The sequence below is a fragment of the Actinia tenebrosa genome, unplaced genomic scaffold (genome assembly GCF_029948245.1).
Source record: "Actinia tenebrosa isolate PJP-AT-01 unplaced genomic scaffold, QUT_ActTen_1.0 PGA_scaffold3__52_contigs__length_22856419, whole genome shotgun sequence".
Lineage (NCBI taxonomy): Eukaryota > Metazoa > Cnidaria > Anthozoa > Actiniaria > Actiniidae > Actinia > Actinia tenebrosa.
Window position 1 is genome coordinate 14829882 of NW_028292580.1, and position 16304 is coordinate 14846185.

Consider the following 16304-nt stretch of genomic DNA (forward strand, 5'->3'; position numbering starts at 1 on the left):
TTGTGGGTTTTGGGGAGGCCTGGCTACGGAGGCTACATATTATTGAGATTTCTGGCTAAGAAATCACTAATAGGATCTAGACTCCTGAACGAGAGTGGGTATATCTTAATTTATTCAGTCTTGGCAATTGTTTCATAAAGTTTTGAAATCACAGGATATTAAGATCAAGGAAGTCTAATGTGAAGTATGTTTATTATTAAGGGGGGAGAGGCTGGGGGATTTGCAGCATAACTGAGACAAACGAGCAGCAAATTAAGACAGTAAAAAGCTAATTTCAGGTCATGCAAGCCCTGAAAATTTTGAAATTGAGACCCTCCAAAATGAGATTTCCAAAGTTTTGATGGGCATTTATCACATCTTACCAAGGAAACTGGCTCACTTGCCCCATATAGTGGCTATGGCCCAGCATGGAAACAGAAAGTTCAAATTATTATTGATAACTGTCCCCTCTGAAGCCCAAGCCTCCCCCCCCCCCCCCCCCACCAATAAAAAATGTATCTTCCTTAAGTCAGAGAATTTCTATCAGTTTGCATGGAGCATTCTTCCATCTCTGACCCCGTTTACTGATATGTCATTTATTTGTATTTAGAATGATTAATGATTATGAGATGAATACTTGCATATCAGTTTGTGCGAGTGGAAAAATTGGTTTGGATGATTGCATCAACATTTTGAAAGTGAACACTGTACTACAATGGCTTCCCAGTATTTTTATGGAATAACTGGTTGGAAACCAGTTTGGTAAGAAGGTAAGAAAGAAAGCATGGAAAACAATTAATTTTAATAGAATTTAGAAGAACCTTGTACTATTTCTAACGTTTGGAATATTTTTAATAATCTTGTTGAAAACGTCTCAATGGAGCTGTCAACATTTTGAAATTTTATAGAAGTGCTCATAATGAAGATTGAAGAATGAGAAGAGGATGTTCAACCTCTTTACAAAGCATAAAGAAGCAGATCAGCAAAATTAAAACTTCTTAGACCTTGCCAATCTCTTTAAATTTCCAATTCTCCTCAATGCAAGGAAGAGGCACATACTTTCATTTTTACATTGTGTCTATACATTGTGTCTTTATCAAAAGGTATTTGACAATAAAATGTTATCTGGTATTTAATGGTGTTATCGTCTCTGCAACTGTAAAATTACTTGTGTTTGAAGGTCTTGCTGGTGTTGAATGTGAAAAGGTCTGGTTTTGTGTTAAATGATGAGACCCTATCCCTGGTCTTGAAGAGAAACTGTCATCTGGTTCATTCCAAGCAAGAAGTGGTGCAGTACGGCGCTGTGACGGGGGAGCTGAGACTGCTCTAAAATGCCGTCTTTGAAGGTGGAGATTGGACCGCACATGAACAGGTTCATATTCATTGAATCCTGGTGCTGGCATTGATCGCCGATCAAACTGTCTTCGATAGGTAGTTACCATAGCATTATTTTCATTTCCTTTCCATGTTAACATGTCTTTTGTAGACTTGGTATGTTGTGATGGAATTGACTGATCAGTGGTACTTAGGTATTTCCGCTTACCAAGACCCTGGAAAAAAGATAAGTTTTTATTTTAAAAATTCTGCACATTGTTGACCCTTCCTCCCCCTATCTTGAGGCCTTGAATGATTTGAGTGGGTGAAAAATAATTGAAAGAATTCGGTTTTTTTTTATCCCTATTCATTTACAAAGATGAACATTTTAGATTTGACCCCTTTATCCCATTTTATCCATGCTATCTTGGAAAAAAATCTACTCGTACCGTATGATTGATAATTCCCGAAAGGTGAATGTCAAAACTCACCATATTAAAAAACGCTTCTAGATCACCAACATTACTGTGGGCATTTCTATTGTCATGTCTTGAAAATAAGTGTCTGTTGGACCGCTCCTATGTAAAGAAAAAATAAAAATTAAGAAGCAATAATTGAATATTTGAAGGTAAAAATTATTCATTCTTTTAAAGCAATTATCACCTGAGTAATTAGTAACGCAATAATTAAGATAAAGAACAATAAAGATGAGTAAATTAATTATTATTGTAAAAGCTAAAGGACCTAAAGCAAGTGAAAGTAAACTAGTGCTTACTTTATAGTGTAATAAGATTACCTTAGTTTGATTCAAAAATTTTACTGGTGGTTTTGGCTTTGCTCTTTGTCGATAAGGGATGTTAAAATCGGTACGAGTTTTACTTCTAAAGTGCCCATGGAAACCAGTAGGAAACTGTGAACAAGTAAAAATAAAGTTGATCAACTGTCGGTCACACTTGAGTCCATAGTTGGCTTTTGACGGATTTCTTTCTTACCCAGCTGCCTTGTATTTCATCAACATTAGCCATTTTTTCTTGTCAATACGAAAGCTTGCTTCTTATACTAGCTTTCGCCATATGTTATCGTTGAGTATTGAAGAAAATAAGGCTATAAATCATGTTTCATTAACAATATGGAAGCTGTTTATGTTGTCGTTTCCACGGAGCTTCGCATCAAAACCCATCACACTCGATTGACCAATCACAGCGCGATGCAGTTTAGTCTCGCCTGACTGGTTTTGGCACGATCATTTATCATAATGTCGGTCATGTCAACAAACAACTGTAAACGAGTATACTGTTCTGTTGTTTTATCAATTTATTTTGTAGCTTTTTTAGAATACAAAACTGATATTTCTCTAAACAAATACTCTCAACGAATGTTTTTGGTCACAATTTTAAAATATTTAAAATTTACTAGATCTATAGTCGTCACACGGGAAGTATATTTTGCAATGAATATTTTTGTTTTTTTTTTTAAAGATAAGATACTTATACCAACCTTGTTTTCTAGAAAAAAATGAAGTTGAAAAAATAGGATTGAAGAAAAAAAAAAAAAAGAAAAAAAGAAAAGAAAAGAAAAGAAAAAAAGAAAAGTCCAAATGGCGGGAAAATTTCGCGCGTTTTCTTTCTGTGGTCGCAGACGCGTCGGAAGTAGTCAGACTAAGTTTAGTTGTACTTTTGATTTTCCTTTATTTCCCCCTACTGATGTTTTTACCTTTAAATCTTTCGATCCTCCTTCCTTATCTGTCTCTATTTTCTTGACATTAAACCAGTATAACCATCCAAGCTACTGTTCCTGTAAGATTTTTGTACAAAAAACCTAAAAATTTGCTGCTCTAGCTTGACTACAGTGAGTCGAAAACAGCTTACTACTGATGAGGGAAAATGTTCTCACAGAATTTAGTCTCTGGTCGTGATCTCTTTAGCTCAAATCCCTGGTAAGTATCTTTTTAATGTCTTTTTTTCTTTTAATTTTCTTTTCGAATTAAATAACATTACTTTTTTCTAGTCGTGATTTTTGGGACAGTCAGCAGTTTAGCCAAGCAGCAAGTGGATCACAAAGCTCACAACAAAGTTCCGTCGAGTTGTTTTCTCAGTCTAAATCTTCACAATCACAGCAACAGAGAATCAGTACTAGCTGTGATTGGTGGTCCAATACAGGGAATTCACAACAAATAAACGAGGTAATGAATAATAAGACAATCCTTACTACGAAAAAATTTAAAAAATGATTAAAAACTTGCTAATTGGGCACCTTTCATTTTTCCAATCATTCATTTGTCAATCACAAGGACGAACCAGTAAAATACTACATGAAGTATCTTTCCAAACCTCCAATATTTTCTGACGAGTCCAAGAAGGACCAGGAAAAATCAAAGTCTGAAAACCTAAAAAAATTTATTGAGACACAGAAAACCAAGACATTGGAGCTTGATCAAAGGTATTAAATATTATTTCCAGCATTTTATAATGGTCTTGGTATTTCCAGAAGTACATGCATAATTAGCTCAGTTCCAAGGTTGAGGAAAATGCTGGGTCGGTTTGAGCATTTGGAGGGGGGGGGGGGGGGGGGCAGGGCTGTTTTATAAGTGGACAAAATAAATGCCATCTTGAAGTTGGAAATACCAACTCGACCCAGTTTTTTCGTCAACCTCAAAATAGGTAATAATTAATATTAACGAATTTTTTGATGTTGTTGTCGTTGTCGTCGTCGGTCGTCGTCGGTCGTCGTTCGTCGTCGTTGTTGTTTTGTTATGTTGCTGTTGTCTTCTTGTTGTTGTTGTTGATGATGATAATGATGATGATGATATTGATATTAACACAACCCTGCTTTTTAGGGATTTGCTCGATACTTTTATAGGTTTGCTAAAAGATTATACAAAAGAGGTAAGCTAAGATAAGCAGTCTTGAAAGAAGGCTTGACCCTTTTAAGATCTGATTTCACTAAGAAGAAAGAAAGAAAGAAAGAGAGACAGAGAGAGAGAGAGAGAGAGAGAGAGAGAGAGAGAGAGAGAGAGAGAGAGAGAGAGACAGAGAGAGAGAGAGAGAGAGAAAGAAAAATATATGACCACAACCACCACGAGGCCTTATTACATTTTCCATTTGCTACTTACGTGTTTATTTTGATGGCAAACAGGTACAGACAGCTATGAAGACCTTTGAAACAAGTTTGGGTAATTCCCTGTCTACCAATAATATGAATTTTGAAAAGATGTCCTCCGTTGCCGAAAAGTCCTTCTGCGTTGTTGATGAATGTGAGTCCCACTTCAATCGCTTATCTAGTCGAAACCATTAAAGTGATGTTTTTATGCCTAATATTATTTTATTCATTTTATTTAGTAAAGACAGATTTTGATAATCGTTTTGACAAACTAAGAAAAGAACTGAAAGAGAACGAGGAATTGAGATCTATCATATTAAAGGTGAGAAATCTGTTTCAAAGACTGGTGATCGGGGTATAATTAATTATATATTACAATTGATCGGAAACCTATATTAATTTTATCATAAAAACCTGTTGTATTTTTTGTTCAAAGAATGAGCAAAACATGGCCAAAATGGATATGGATATTCAACTGCAAAAGAAACAAATAGAAGACTTCAAAAGGAGGGAGGATGATGCACTAAGAAGAGAAGAAAAATACAAACAACGCGAGGATCAACTCCTAATAAGGATTAAAGAGGCAGAGAGACACCATAGCTTTAGAGATACTCCACCACCTTCACAGCACCAAGATTTGCCAGTGCTCCAACGAAATGAAAGAAGCTTGTTAGAAACTGGCATGCAAATCTCAAAACCAGGTTTTAGTGGAAAGGATATGGTTCCTAGTAAGCGTGACAGTGAACATCTAGGGTATCTTTGTAGTAGAAATACGAACGAAAACATTCAAGCCACAAATATAGCCTTTCCTCCTTCACAAAGTGTTCTCCAAAAATGTTATCCTGGAAGTTCTCTTGCAGAGGATACTGGATCGACTTGTCACTGTTTCCCATCTCAAGCCAATGCAGTGCAGTTCCCATTGACCCAGAAGGTTAATGAAACACATGTCTTATCTGAGACCAATGCAATTATTTATCCGCTGCCAACCACAACTTCAATGCATATTGCTCCTGTTCAGAAATCAGATAGTTCTACACAGTGTCTTCCTCTAGTTAACAGTTACTCAGAAGAATGGCAGAAACAACTCTCAATTTCATTTCCAATTACTGCTGGTAAGTGGGGGTGGATAGAAAATAGCGCCACAACATGTAACATATGCATTATAGCAACATAGAAAGAAAAATACTAATACTGAAGTGGAGCAAAAGTTATTGCCGGTAACATGTTACCATATAGTTTCCCATTTGCTTCTGCCAAGGGCAACTGCTGCATTTACAACACTATTATACTTTTCAAATAAGTATTACTTCTTTGTTTATGCATATATTAAATAAGTTTTTCAATCAGTGATAGCGAGTTCACTTTCATATTATAAAATAACTGTTATGAATGTCGCGTTCTGATTGGCTTGGAGCGCGTGCTTTATGAGAGCACAACTTTCCGTTGCGTCATTCCTATCTATTATTGTAATTTGTATTTCATAAAAGAAATAAAAAACTTGCTTGCCGTGCTGTGCAGTAATAAAGCACTTTGAGATTGGCAGAACACTCGAAAAGTGTCCAGAAGCACTCCGCTACGCGTCGTGCTTCTCCTAACACTTCTCTCGTGTTCTGCCAACCCCCGCGTGCTTCATATATGACTGCACACAGCACGCGCGCGCGTTTTCTATTTCTTCAGTGGTTAACCGTGGTTACAATCTGTTTAGAGCTTTTTGCACATGGCTCATTATTAAAATAAAACATCACAGTGAAAACTCAATCAGTAGTTCATCATGAATATTCTCTAATGGAATTGCTTATATTTTTGACAATTAGTAAGTCCAACTATACGGCCTTCCATACAATTAGAGAAACAAGTTGAACAACCAACAAAAACAGCTCCTTCGCCCGCCAATCGATTATTATTGCTGACCAAAGACAAATGGCCCAAACACTCTCCAGTTGCCACTGTTCTGTCGCAAGTCCAAGTTAGGCAACAGGTACCTAGTCATGGTAAGTTTTATACACGGTTAGTACAAGTCCATTTGTCGTGCATTGACAAACACCTTTAGCGAGGAAGTTTTTCACCTGCAATCAGTTTTACCTGCATGTCTGCATGTATTCCTGGAATTGAGACTTCTCTTAAGTTTAATTCTAATTGCGCAAGATTGTAGCAGATTGCGCAAGATCCCATGGATGGTTGGCGTTTCATAATTGTTTTTATTTGTCTAGACCGAAGTTCGAACCAAGACAAAAAGCAACAAGAAGATCCTTTGGGCATCTTCATATTCGATTTGACAGCCTCTCCTATCCTTGATCACAGCGAGACAGAATGTCATCTTGACCAAGAAACATTGATGGTTAAACGAGAACAAATAGATGAATCACCTGTAAAGACTAAATCATCAACCCCAAAGAAACGACAAAAGAAAAACGCAGAAAAACAACTACGAAAGTATGGAACCAGATCTCGAGGAAAAGTCGAAGAAAATGAGAACACGAGTATCGAGAAAGGCGTCTCAAAAATCAGGTCAAAAAAATCGTGCCAAACAGAAAGTAGCTCATCTAAAACAATATCTGGTCTTAAACGTAAGGCCCATAACACCGGTGTTGTAACAAACAACAAGAAAAAGTGCGACATTGGAATCGCAGCCTCAGCAAAATCTCATGCCAAGGAGTTTGATCTGAAGACACACGACACGCAAGTTTTGGAGGTATATAAATTGATTCTAGTTTAAAAACTGGAAAACCTCCTTCAAATTGTGTTGAGAAATATGGTGACGAGCTTGGTGAAATATTGAATCACAGTAAGGCGTATAGCTCTATGTAGATCTGTTCCTGAAACTGTCGCATCCAAGATTCCTAGGTAGTCATTGTTTGCGGTATACTGCATTGCCAGCGCATCACATCCTTGCAGGGATTGTGCGCAACTTGCAATTACAATGCTCTTGGTACGATCGCGCGCAGAAGCTGTCAGTACCTTTGATGCATTGCAAATAGCGAGAAGATACTGACAAACCATAGTAACTAAGGATAAAACAAAATGAAGTATTCCCCTTTTTTATTTACGTTCAATACTTTTAATGGATATCAATCAACCTTTGATAATTTTTCTCGCAATCGGGGTTAGCGTTATTTATTCCTGTTTACCCAAAATTCCTTGCTCAGTTTGTGACAATTGAACGATAAAAGTTAAAAAACTTACTCATTTTTGCATGTTTGTCTTAAGGAAATTTCAAGATCATCATTTAAAAGGCAAAGATCGGAGAAGCGAACACTTAATCTAGCTGGTTCTTCTTTATTTGAGAGTAAGTGTCTAAATTATGTGAATTTAAATTACAGCTGTCAGACCATTTTTGTAGCGTTTACTGTGTTTTTACTTACAGGCGTAAATGAAAATGTAAGCTTAGAACAGATCAAAGAAAGCATCCGCAAGCACGTACAAAAACAAAAACTGATAAAGCAAAAATGTGGAACTTGAGGCAGAACGTAAGAATTAATTTTTTTAAATATATTTTTCATCAGTGTTTTATTGCTTCCTAATTAACTGAAGTCTTGGAGATGATCGAGTATCTAACAGGTTTTAACGGGTTATAATTCCTTAATTTCACCAATACTTAAAGCCATAGGCGTTACCACATGCATTTAACTCAAATTGATAATTTTTAACCGGTTATCTCACTTTAATCCGCCAGTAAATGGAAAATCCCATTTCTGCTTAACACAAGAAGGGTCCCCGCCTGCAAATGCACATGCAGCAACTTCAGAGACAATTTTGAAATATCTTGCTATTCTAATTTATGAATTACGACTCAGATCCATAGGGTAAACTCATCATGGATTTGTAAATCATTAATAAATTCGTGTCATCATATTAATACATACTGCTTCGCAATGGTCTTGGCTTTTGTAATTTAAAATCTCATGATGAGTACTTTTATGATAAATAACATGTTCCGATATGGCCAAGTGCGCGCCCCGAACTGGTTTTGAGGATTATGACGTAGTTCGGCTAGTCCATTTCGAATAAAGCTGATCGATAAGAATCGACAAATTAGTTGTAAAAAATTCTAAACATTACCAGTGAATATGATGAAAACCGGTTCTAGCTATTTTTAATTTTTCATTCGAATCACAACACTAAAGCAACTGATATTTCAAAGCAACATATCGTACTCTATTATCCAATCGACCTCGTATGTATATAGTTTGAAAGCTGGTGATGTCTAGAATATGATAAAAGTGGTTTGATTTTAGGGGTGATATGCACTTTAAATCTTATAAGATATAAATACTGTCAAATATCGTCGAGAAGGACTGGAACCTAAAAAGTTAGTTGGGCCATAAATCTATTATGACGTCACAAAAAGCAAATGAGTTTATATTTTGGTACAGATTTGGTACAGCTGTTGGTTCAGTAGTCTATCTGTTCATTTTAATAGGTATCTAAATGCGGAGAATTTCAGTGGAGTTTGTACAGTAACAGTCTGAAGTGGACCTCAGCTAATGTTCCTTAAAATCTGTTAATATGTTGTTAGGAGGTTTTGGATTAAAACGCGCGGACAGCGATGTTCCTCCCAGTAAACCAGATAGCGTTTTAGTTGCTGAAACGTTGATGAACGAACTAGAAAGTCAGATGAAAATAATCGAGGATTTAAAAGCGGAAAGAGAACGGGAGGAAAAGCGACGAAAAAACACGGCAGACTATAGTTGGTTAATAAGTACGCCGAATAGACATAACTATCAATTAAGTCCTGTTGACAGGCTAGTTCTCGAAGAGTTATCCACTAAAGTTCGACCAGAGCACAGCGGAGAAATAATAAGTCAATTTAGAACAATGTTGGAGACTCGGTCGTTTGAGTTATCAGAAATACCAAAGGTCTTTCGTTGCCTAATTGAACGATATCTTGCGGAGACAAAGGATTTGGACAACAGTTCGACACTCAAATGGCTTACGCGTAGCTTAACAGATTTGGGTTCGAGTATAAAGACTATAAGGAGTCAGTCGTCGAGCAAAGTCTATCCACTGGCAGTTTCTAAAAGTGATGTTGATGAACAAACAAGGAGGGTTCAAAGTATGCCTGAATTTGTAGCTATGAGAGATTTAGCTGTTTGATACTATTGCATCAAATTTTAAAAATATTACGAGCATTTAAATAATCTGCGCTCCCTGTTTTAGGATTGCGGTTTTAGGATAGAAAAATCTCTTGACATGTTAGAGCGTGCATTGCCTCAAGTATTTATTTAAAACTAATTTGGTAAATATTACAAACTAAAACTAAAGGCTAAGTAATTCTCATTGAAAATAGTTTATTTATTACTAGTAAGAAAAAAAGAACTTCGATCTCCCAGAAATTAATCATAATCCGTATTGATTTGCATCTTGAAATAGTCTAGTGTAGATATTATTGTACCTGAAACAATATTGTCTGATTGTTTACTTAATTTTCTTGGCGAATGTCAAGCGTTATATATTTATTAATTTTACACTTGGCGAAGATAATACTTTCAGCTTTAAGTGCCACACAGGCATAGATGATAATGAAGATAAGGAACCGATCATTTATTACGTCCCAGAGGGAGGGGGCGCGCGGTGGAAATACAAGGGGGTACATTTTTTAAAGCCAGTAAAATTTGGGGGGTACATTTTTGTAATGGCCGTATTTTAGGGGGGGTGACGTATTTAGTAGTGTTGAAGGGGGAGGATACGTTTTCCATTTATTGATTTTAGACGGGGGTACAAGTTTCATTTCATTTTTTTACAAATAAACCACTGCCGCCCCCCCAGCCCCTGGGACGTAAAAATCGATTGGTCCCTAATACTTAGTTTACATATTTCAGTAATCTTTAATAGGTAATAATATGAATATCATATGGATATTTGTGTTTTCACATGCTGAATTTCAAAAAAACATCCAAAGCATGCCTCATACCTCATAGTCTTTTCATTCCCAGATGATCTGTAGGAAAGGGGGAGAAGGATTCCATCCTCTTGCCATTTCTCTTCACCCCTTTGTTATAATGTCTTATTATTATTAATTATTTGAAAGGGTAGCTTTTGCATAAATGGAAAACATGCCATTGCAGCATACCCATATTCAATAATTTTGACTATACATGCAGCCAAAAACAAAGGTTTTGCACCTTCAAATGATGGCAGGCATGTCAGATGGCAGGAACAATATAATTGTTTTACATAATAATGAATTTAATTCCTAAGAGCAAAAAGATATTATTGTTCTGCTATCTAGCCACAGTCAGCCCAAGCTGTATTGATGGGCATGGGCATGTGTGATGGTGCAAAATTTCTATTGGTGAATTGAATGGCATACTGACAGAGCAGTAAGTCCTGTATTTTTCCCATTGATGCAAAATCTTCATTGTAATTTAATTTAGTTTATTAGGTAATTTAGTTCATTAGTATATGTTGTTAAAAAATGTTACGAAGAACTACCAGGTACAAGTTATATTATTCTTGTAAATAAGAAGGTTTTGGTATTTCCATGATATTCTGCAGATAAATGCATGGAAGCATTTTAGTTCATGTTTGCCATTACCTAATTTAATTGGTGTAATGTAATTTCACATGTACTATGACTATGCTATGATCAAGTCTTGATGGTAATTTTTTCCATTACAGTTGCTATGAATAGCAAAGCTGCATGGAAGAAGAAATAGAGAAAACTGTGAAGATAGATAAGAAGAAAGTAGATGAAAACTTGATAAAAGGAAGGCAGTCAGTTGGCATTTGTTTTTTATTTGAAATTATTTATCAAAATTCAGTGTTTTGATGGTATTGATTACACTGTATTAAATTGGTAAAGATTTATTGATTAAAATCACTTTTGAATTGTGTCCAAATCTCATACACAAGAACCAACACCTGAATTATAGCTGGTATAAAAGTATTGGTCTTAGAGTGCAACTGCTGGATTACTGATGGGCTCAAAGGTAGTCTTTTTTAAAGTCCATTTTTCCTTATGTTCTCTATTTGGACTCTGTCGCTCGCTACTCCTTACAGTCCCTACTTCATCACTCACATTTAAGAAAAATTATTGTGGTCGACTTGTAGTAATTTGCTAGCAGTAAAGACTGCACTGTACTTTGGACTTATGGTTCAGGTGTAACCAAATGCACTTTGCAAATTTTTGAATCAAACATTTTTTTGCAGGGGCAGATTCAGGGGTGTTAAAAGGGGTGACTTGTCAACCCCCTTTTGCTAAAATTTCTCAGCATATCGTTTGTAACGGTCAACTCTCCTTTTCAACAAATTCCTGGACGGTCACCACCCTTCTAAAATTCATGGATCCACCCCTCTTTTGTGAAAAGGTACAAGACTGCTAGCAAGTGAGTGGTTGAGCATTGGTGCTTGAAGTTGATTCACAAAGGGGTTAACTAGTGCTGTATGGTTATGGGGAGGGACAACAATTATAGAACAATAACAAAGGGTATATATGTATATATGTATATAACTCATTTGCATAAATACTCTAAGGACACTATATGGCTAACTCCATGACGTTCTAGCCTCGACTCGAGCGATCGCACTCAATTACATAATATCTCGATTCTGTTTATCGACTGTATGGGACTAAGTGGTAGCACTATGCCGAATGCAGCAGCAAAAAAGCTTGTAGATGAAATGATAGCATCAAACAAGGTAGTAGTATTCTCTAAGACCTACTGTCCTTACTGTGATATGGCCAAAGCAGCTCTGAACAAAACTGGACTCAAAGATTTTTTGGTGATCGAGCTTGATGGACGTAATGACGGTGACAGTATTCAGGATTATTTACGAACGTTATCTGGCATCAGAAGTGTAAGTTTTTAGTTTTAAGACTGTTAATTTAGAAATATAGTTCATTAGTTATGATCAATTCGAAATGGTGTACATTTAATGGATAGTTAGGATTGTCAACGTTGGGTTCATATAGCTTCAAACGCTGTAAGCTTATTATTTCAGGTAATATATTTGGGTATTTAATATTAGTTCAGTGCCATGATAAAACTTTATTATAATACGATGAAAACGGGTGGCGGTGTTCAAATCAGGTTTTCAGCGGAGGCTGCATGTGCAGTAGCTAAAAACAGAATGTTGTCTATTTCGACCCCCCCCCCCCTCCCCCCGGAAAAAAATACTGTTAATATTTTTATTTTCCATTGCTCCATAACATTTAAAATGGTTGTTTTTTTGGATATGAATGCCAAAATAAGGAAGTTTATATGGAGTAATTTCAGAACATACATAACACGGCAGCCATGTTGGAGGATATAGCGAAATAATTAAAAGCACAAGAAAAGTACAAGAGACTATTATGAACAAGGAAAAAAGTGGAGGGGTTTAGAATGGAAATTATAAGAGATTAGTATGCGAAAGAAGAAGAAAAGCATGGGAGGGCAAGCCCCTACCCTCCTCCCTCAACAGTTCCTGACAGCAAGATTTATGACAGTGATGTTCTAATATCCAATTGGTTTTGATTGCTTGCAGGTCCCTCAACTTTTTGTTGACAAGAAATTCATTGCTGATGGATCAAAGACAAAAGCCATGCAAGCATCTGGAGAACTAGTTCCAATCTTAAAGAACTGTGGTGCTCTTTAAACAGCATTAATAATTTTATCAATGATTTATTCAATACTAATGCAACTACTAAGGACTGAATAAATCATATTATTTATTCTGTTGTTTGAGTCATTTTACTTGTTAGGATATGGTATGTGTTAGTGAAGATATAGACAAGAACATTACACATTGATTAAAACAGAAGCCGAAGGTAATAAGTCAATGGGGTTATGTATTTAAAACCTGGACCCTGTTATCATTGGATAAGTCCATGCTGTCATCCAATAAATTTATTTAATGGATAACACATCCATCGGATAGTGCTATCCACCCTTCGTACAACCAGGCTCTGAAGTGATAACACCACCCAAAAATTTTTATTTCATCTCCCTCTTCACCTGATCCCCTCCTTGATCCCTAAACAAAACACATGTACCACTTATTTTTTAAATTTTGATTCATCAAATTTATTTAAAAACACTATTAAAATGGTACATGACCAGCATATTTTGACATGTTTTTTACTAAAACCTAGAAATACACATTCTAAACTACATGCAAATATTAATGCATTCATTTTTGTTTGAAAGTATTAGAGTTTCAATTAAAAAGCCTCAAGCAGCAGAGACAAGATTTTTAAAATCTAGAATTATGTCATAAATGATACATGAAGAATATTATTACAAAATTTTAAAAATCTAGAATTACGTAATAAATTATAAAGATGTATAATAGTGGCTGACTTTGGTCATGAAGAATATTATAAGTTTAATTTTAAAAAAACATCTAAGATATACATCAATACATGAGACATGGAAAGTTTACCAATTACACCAATAATACTTCAATGTTATCTTGATGATATCTGTGGAATAATCATTTTGTAAGGCTGCCCCATTCTAGTGGTGGTAAGTCTAATTCTTCGTCAAACTCACAATCAGCCCAGTTCTTTTTCTGTGGTGTCTTCAAAAAATCTGGCACATCTTCATTGTTCTCCTCTGCTTTCTTGATTTCAAGCTTTGGTAAGCTTTCCTCGGACTTTTCATGGTGTGATGATGACGACATTGAGTTGGTGATGCTGTCAGATTCAACCTTCACATCTGTTGTGTTTCTTTCAAGTTCTGAATTATTTATCTTTTTGTTTTCAACCATTTCATTACTTAAATCCTGTTTCTCCTGTGGTTTACTGCTTTGGGGACTTTCTTTCTCTTCTCTTCGCCGGTGCTTCTTGTGAATTCTCTGCGGTTTTGCCTCTTCGATAACTTTATCTTCCTTGACACTGAGAGTCTCTTCCTTACTCTCCTTGCTGTCATCACTAAATGTACCTTCCATTTTATCAGGATGTGAATTTATATCATTATTTGTCAGCTCATCAAATATATTTCTCTTTCCTTTTGAATCGATAGTTACAGTTAGATTCTTAATGTCAATATCTTCCTGTTCTTGATTAATTCTTGGTTCAAAAGTTTCTTTTACTTCTTTGCTATCAGCCATGTCTGTTGTATGATGTTCTTTAGACATTTCTGAGTTTACTGCTGCATTATCAACAGTTTCATTTGTTTCATTGTTTGTATTTGAATCGTCTTTTTTGTTTACTTTTCTGGTTGTGCTGTCTTCCAAATTTGCCGATAAAATGGTTTCTTCTTTTAAGCCTGATTCAATGTGTCTTTCAACGCCAGTAGAGCTACTATTTTCCCAATCTTCTACCTCATTATTAATTGCAATATTGTTCTTTTGGTCATTTATTTCTTCCCAGTTATCTCTCTCATTTTCTCTGTTATTGTCTGTATAATGAATATCTTTTTCTGGGACTCTGTCGTCATGAAGATCCCAGTCAGGTTTCCGCCTTGTCCTCTCCCCAAACCTTTGTCCACTACGTCTTGTATGATGCTGATCATGTCTTTCATGAGTGGAACTGAATTCTTTATGAACTTTTTCTCTATCCCATTCTCTCTTCCAGTTTTCTCCGCTTTTCTGACGTAATTTCCTTTCTCTATCTATTCTCTTTCTTTCCTCTTTCCATTCTATATATTGTTTTCTTTCTTTTCCAGTCATGGAGACTTCAATGTTTTGATCCTTTTTTCTTTGATGGGCATGTTTTTCCACAACTTTTTCAACAACATCTTCAAACTGACTTCCACCCCAAGAATTGCTTGACCTGCTTGACACCTTTGACATATCGACTCTGCGCTCATCGTACAAGAAGCTTGACGAACCCCCTCTAGGAGGAGAATTCCTAATCTCTTTCTTTTGCACTTCATTTTCTAAATCCTCATAGGTTTGCTTTCCCTTGTTTTCAAATCTGTGAGCCTGGAGTTCTTCCTTTGCCATTTTAGCTAGAATTCTTCCTCTTGCTCTACCTCTCATCCTGGATACTGATGAATTATTATCCTTCTGTATGCCAGCCATTTTATGTTCTGTGACAGCAGGCTTTTCCTCTGCAGCTTGAGTGCTGTGCAAACTGGCACACCTGATGTCTTCCTCAATTTCCTTTTGCCGTCTCAGTCTTTCTTCGTTCTTTTGTTTTATTAACTTCATTTTCTCATCAAGAAGTCTTTCTTTTAAAAGTTTTTCTTCCTCCATGGCTTTCGATCTGTCACAATCAACGGCATCATGTCCTCGACCAGCAACATCTTTCATTGTTGTTTTGTCAGCCATTCTGAAGGACACTTCTACCATTAAAAATAGTATAAGTTGAGAAAATGTATTCTGTTCAGCAATGAGTAATTATTAGAATTAAAAATTTCACTCTATTGATTGATTAGAAACAAAAGCCCAGGGACATAGGTTGGAGCTAGGGGGGCTATATGTCGAGTAGGCCAGGAAAATTAGCTTTCAAAATGGTTAAAAAAAAGCTTGCAGTCATAATTTTAAAAGGCTAATACCTTACGTTGGGCTTTAAATTTAAGGGCCTGTTAAGTTAATTGAATTAACAAGAAAATGTAACACAACTCTTTAGAGATTATTGAATCATTAAATGCATTTTCCAAAAAAAATACCCGAGAAAAACGATTTTGAATTAGAGCAGAGTCGATATGAATTCTATTTACACTAAAAATTTCTTTTACATCGCTAAAACGTCTCGATATTAGATTGTAACTTCATCATTGTTTTTAAGTTAAATTCATTACGCGACGGTACATGATCGACATGTGATATCAAAAAAAGCTGTGTTTCAGTTGAAAATACGTTTTGATTTCGATTTTACGGTAATAAGAAAATAGTAAAATGTAGTAGGAAATTTATAGCTTACCTTAAAAGCTTATATAACCCTTTTCCGGTATTAAAACAGCCTTGTTGTACGTTTCGTTGTAAAATATCAGATGTTTTTTTTTTGAATTTCCGTGTGACTGAGCCTTCCAGCTGTTTGATCA

General features: G+C 35.8%; 5 protein-coding genes and 1 long non-coding RNA gene across 9 annotated transcripts; 4 read left to right on the top strand and 2 right to left on the bottom strand.

The window, feature by feature from the left end:
- The first annotated feature begins 27 nt into the window (after window positions 1-27).
- LOC116298521 (uncharacterized) lies at window positions 28-1025 on the top strand. Of its 3 annotated transcripts, none has more exons than XR_004197353.2 (3): window positions 28-94; window positions 590-749; window positions 888-1025. It is a non-coding gene; the product is annotated as an uncharacterized LOC116298521 (long non-coding RNA). The 3 variants fall into 3 exon arrangements; XR_004197354.2 differs by having other exon boundaries at window positions 57-98; XR_004197348.2 differs by having other exon boundaries at window positions 64-184.
- LOC116298510 (ciliary microtubule inner protein 7) lies at window positions 765-2475 on the bottom strand. Its single transcript, XM_031707013.2, has 4 exons — window positions 2286-2475; window positions 2090-2203; window positions 1785-1871; window positions 765-1529 (listed from the first exon to the last, which is right to left on the bottom strand). The coding sequence occupies exons 1-4, from the start codon at window positions 2316-2318 to the stop codon at window positions 1101-1103; spliced, it is 663 nt and encodes a 220-aa protein (XP_031562873.1). The 5' UTR covers window positions 2319-2475; the 3' UTR covers window positions 765-1100.
- A 1957-nt stretch (window positions 2476-4432) lies between these two features.
- Window positions 4433-11225, top strand: LOC116298488 (uncharacterized). Its single transcript, XM_031706974.2, has 7 exons — window positions 4433-4546; window positions 4632-4714; window positions 4829-5504; window positions 6207-6383; window positions 6603-7084; window positions 7600-7678; window positions 11011-11225. Exons 1-7 carry the CDS (start codon window positions 4441-4443, stop codon window positions 11046-11048), a joined length of 1641 nt encoding a protein of 546 aa, XP_031562834.1. The 5' UTR covers window positions 4433-4440; the 3' UTR covers window positions 11049-11225.
- Window positions 8760-11225, top strand: LOC116298495 (protein RD3-like). The gene has a single exon (XM_031706989.2). The coding sequence runs from the start codon at window positions 8899-8901 to the stop codon at window positions 9484-9486; it is 588 nt and encodes a 195-aa protein (XP_031562849.1). The 5' UTR covers window positions 8760-8898; the 3' UTR covers window positions 9487-11225.
- Window positions 11226-11887: 662 nt separating this feature from the next.
- On the top strand, window positions 11888-13045 carry LOC116298463 (uncharacterized). Its single transcript, XM_031706954.1, has 2 exons — window positions 11888-12189; window positions 12859-13045. Exons 1-2 carry the CDS (start codon window positions 11956-11958, stop codon window positions 12967-12969), a joined length of 345 nt encoding a protein of 114 aa, XP_031562814.1. The 5' UTR covers window positions 11888-11955; the 3' UTR covers window positions 12970-13045.
- Window positions 13046-13375: 330 nt separating this feature from the next.
- LOC116298451 (uncharacterized) lies at window positions 13376-16274 on the bottom strand. Of its 2 annotated transcripts, none has more exons than XM_031706934.2 (2): window positions 16184-16274; window positions 13376-15602 (listed from the first exon to the last, which is right to left on the bottom strand). In XM_031706934.2, exon 2 carries the CDS (start codon window positions 15586-15588, stop codon window positions 13807-13809), a length of 1782 nt encoding a protein of 593 aa, XP_031562794.1. In that variant the 5' UTR covers window positions 15589-15602; window positions 16184-16274; the 3' UTR covers window positions 13376-13806. The 2 variants fall into 2 exon arrangements, with proteins under 2 accessions (XP_031562794.1, XP_031562802.1); XM_031706942.2 differs by having other exon boundaries at window positions 13376-15599; window positions 16184-16257.
- Between the last annotated feature and the right edge of the window lie 30 nt (window positions 16275-16304).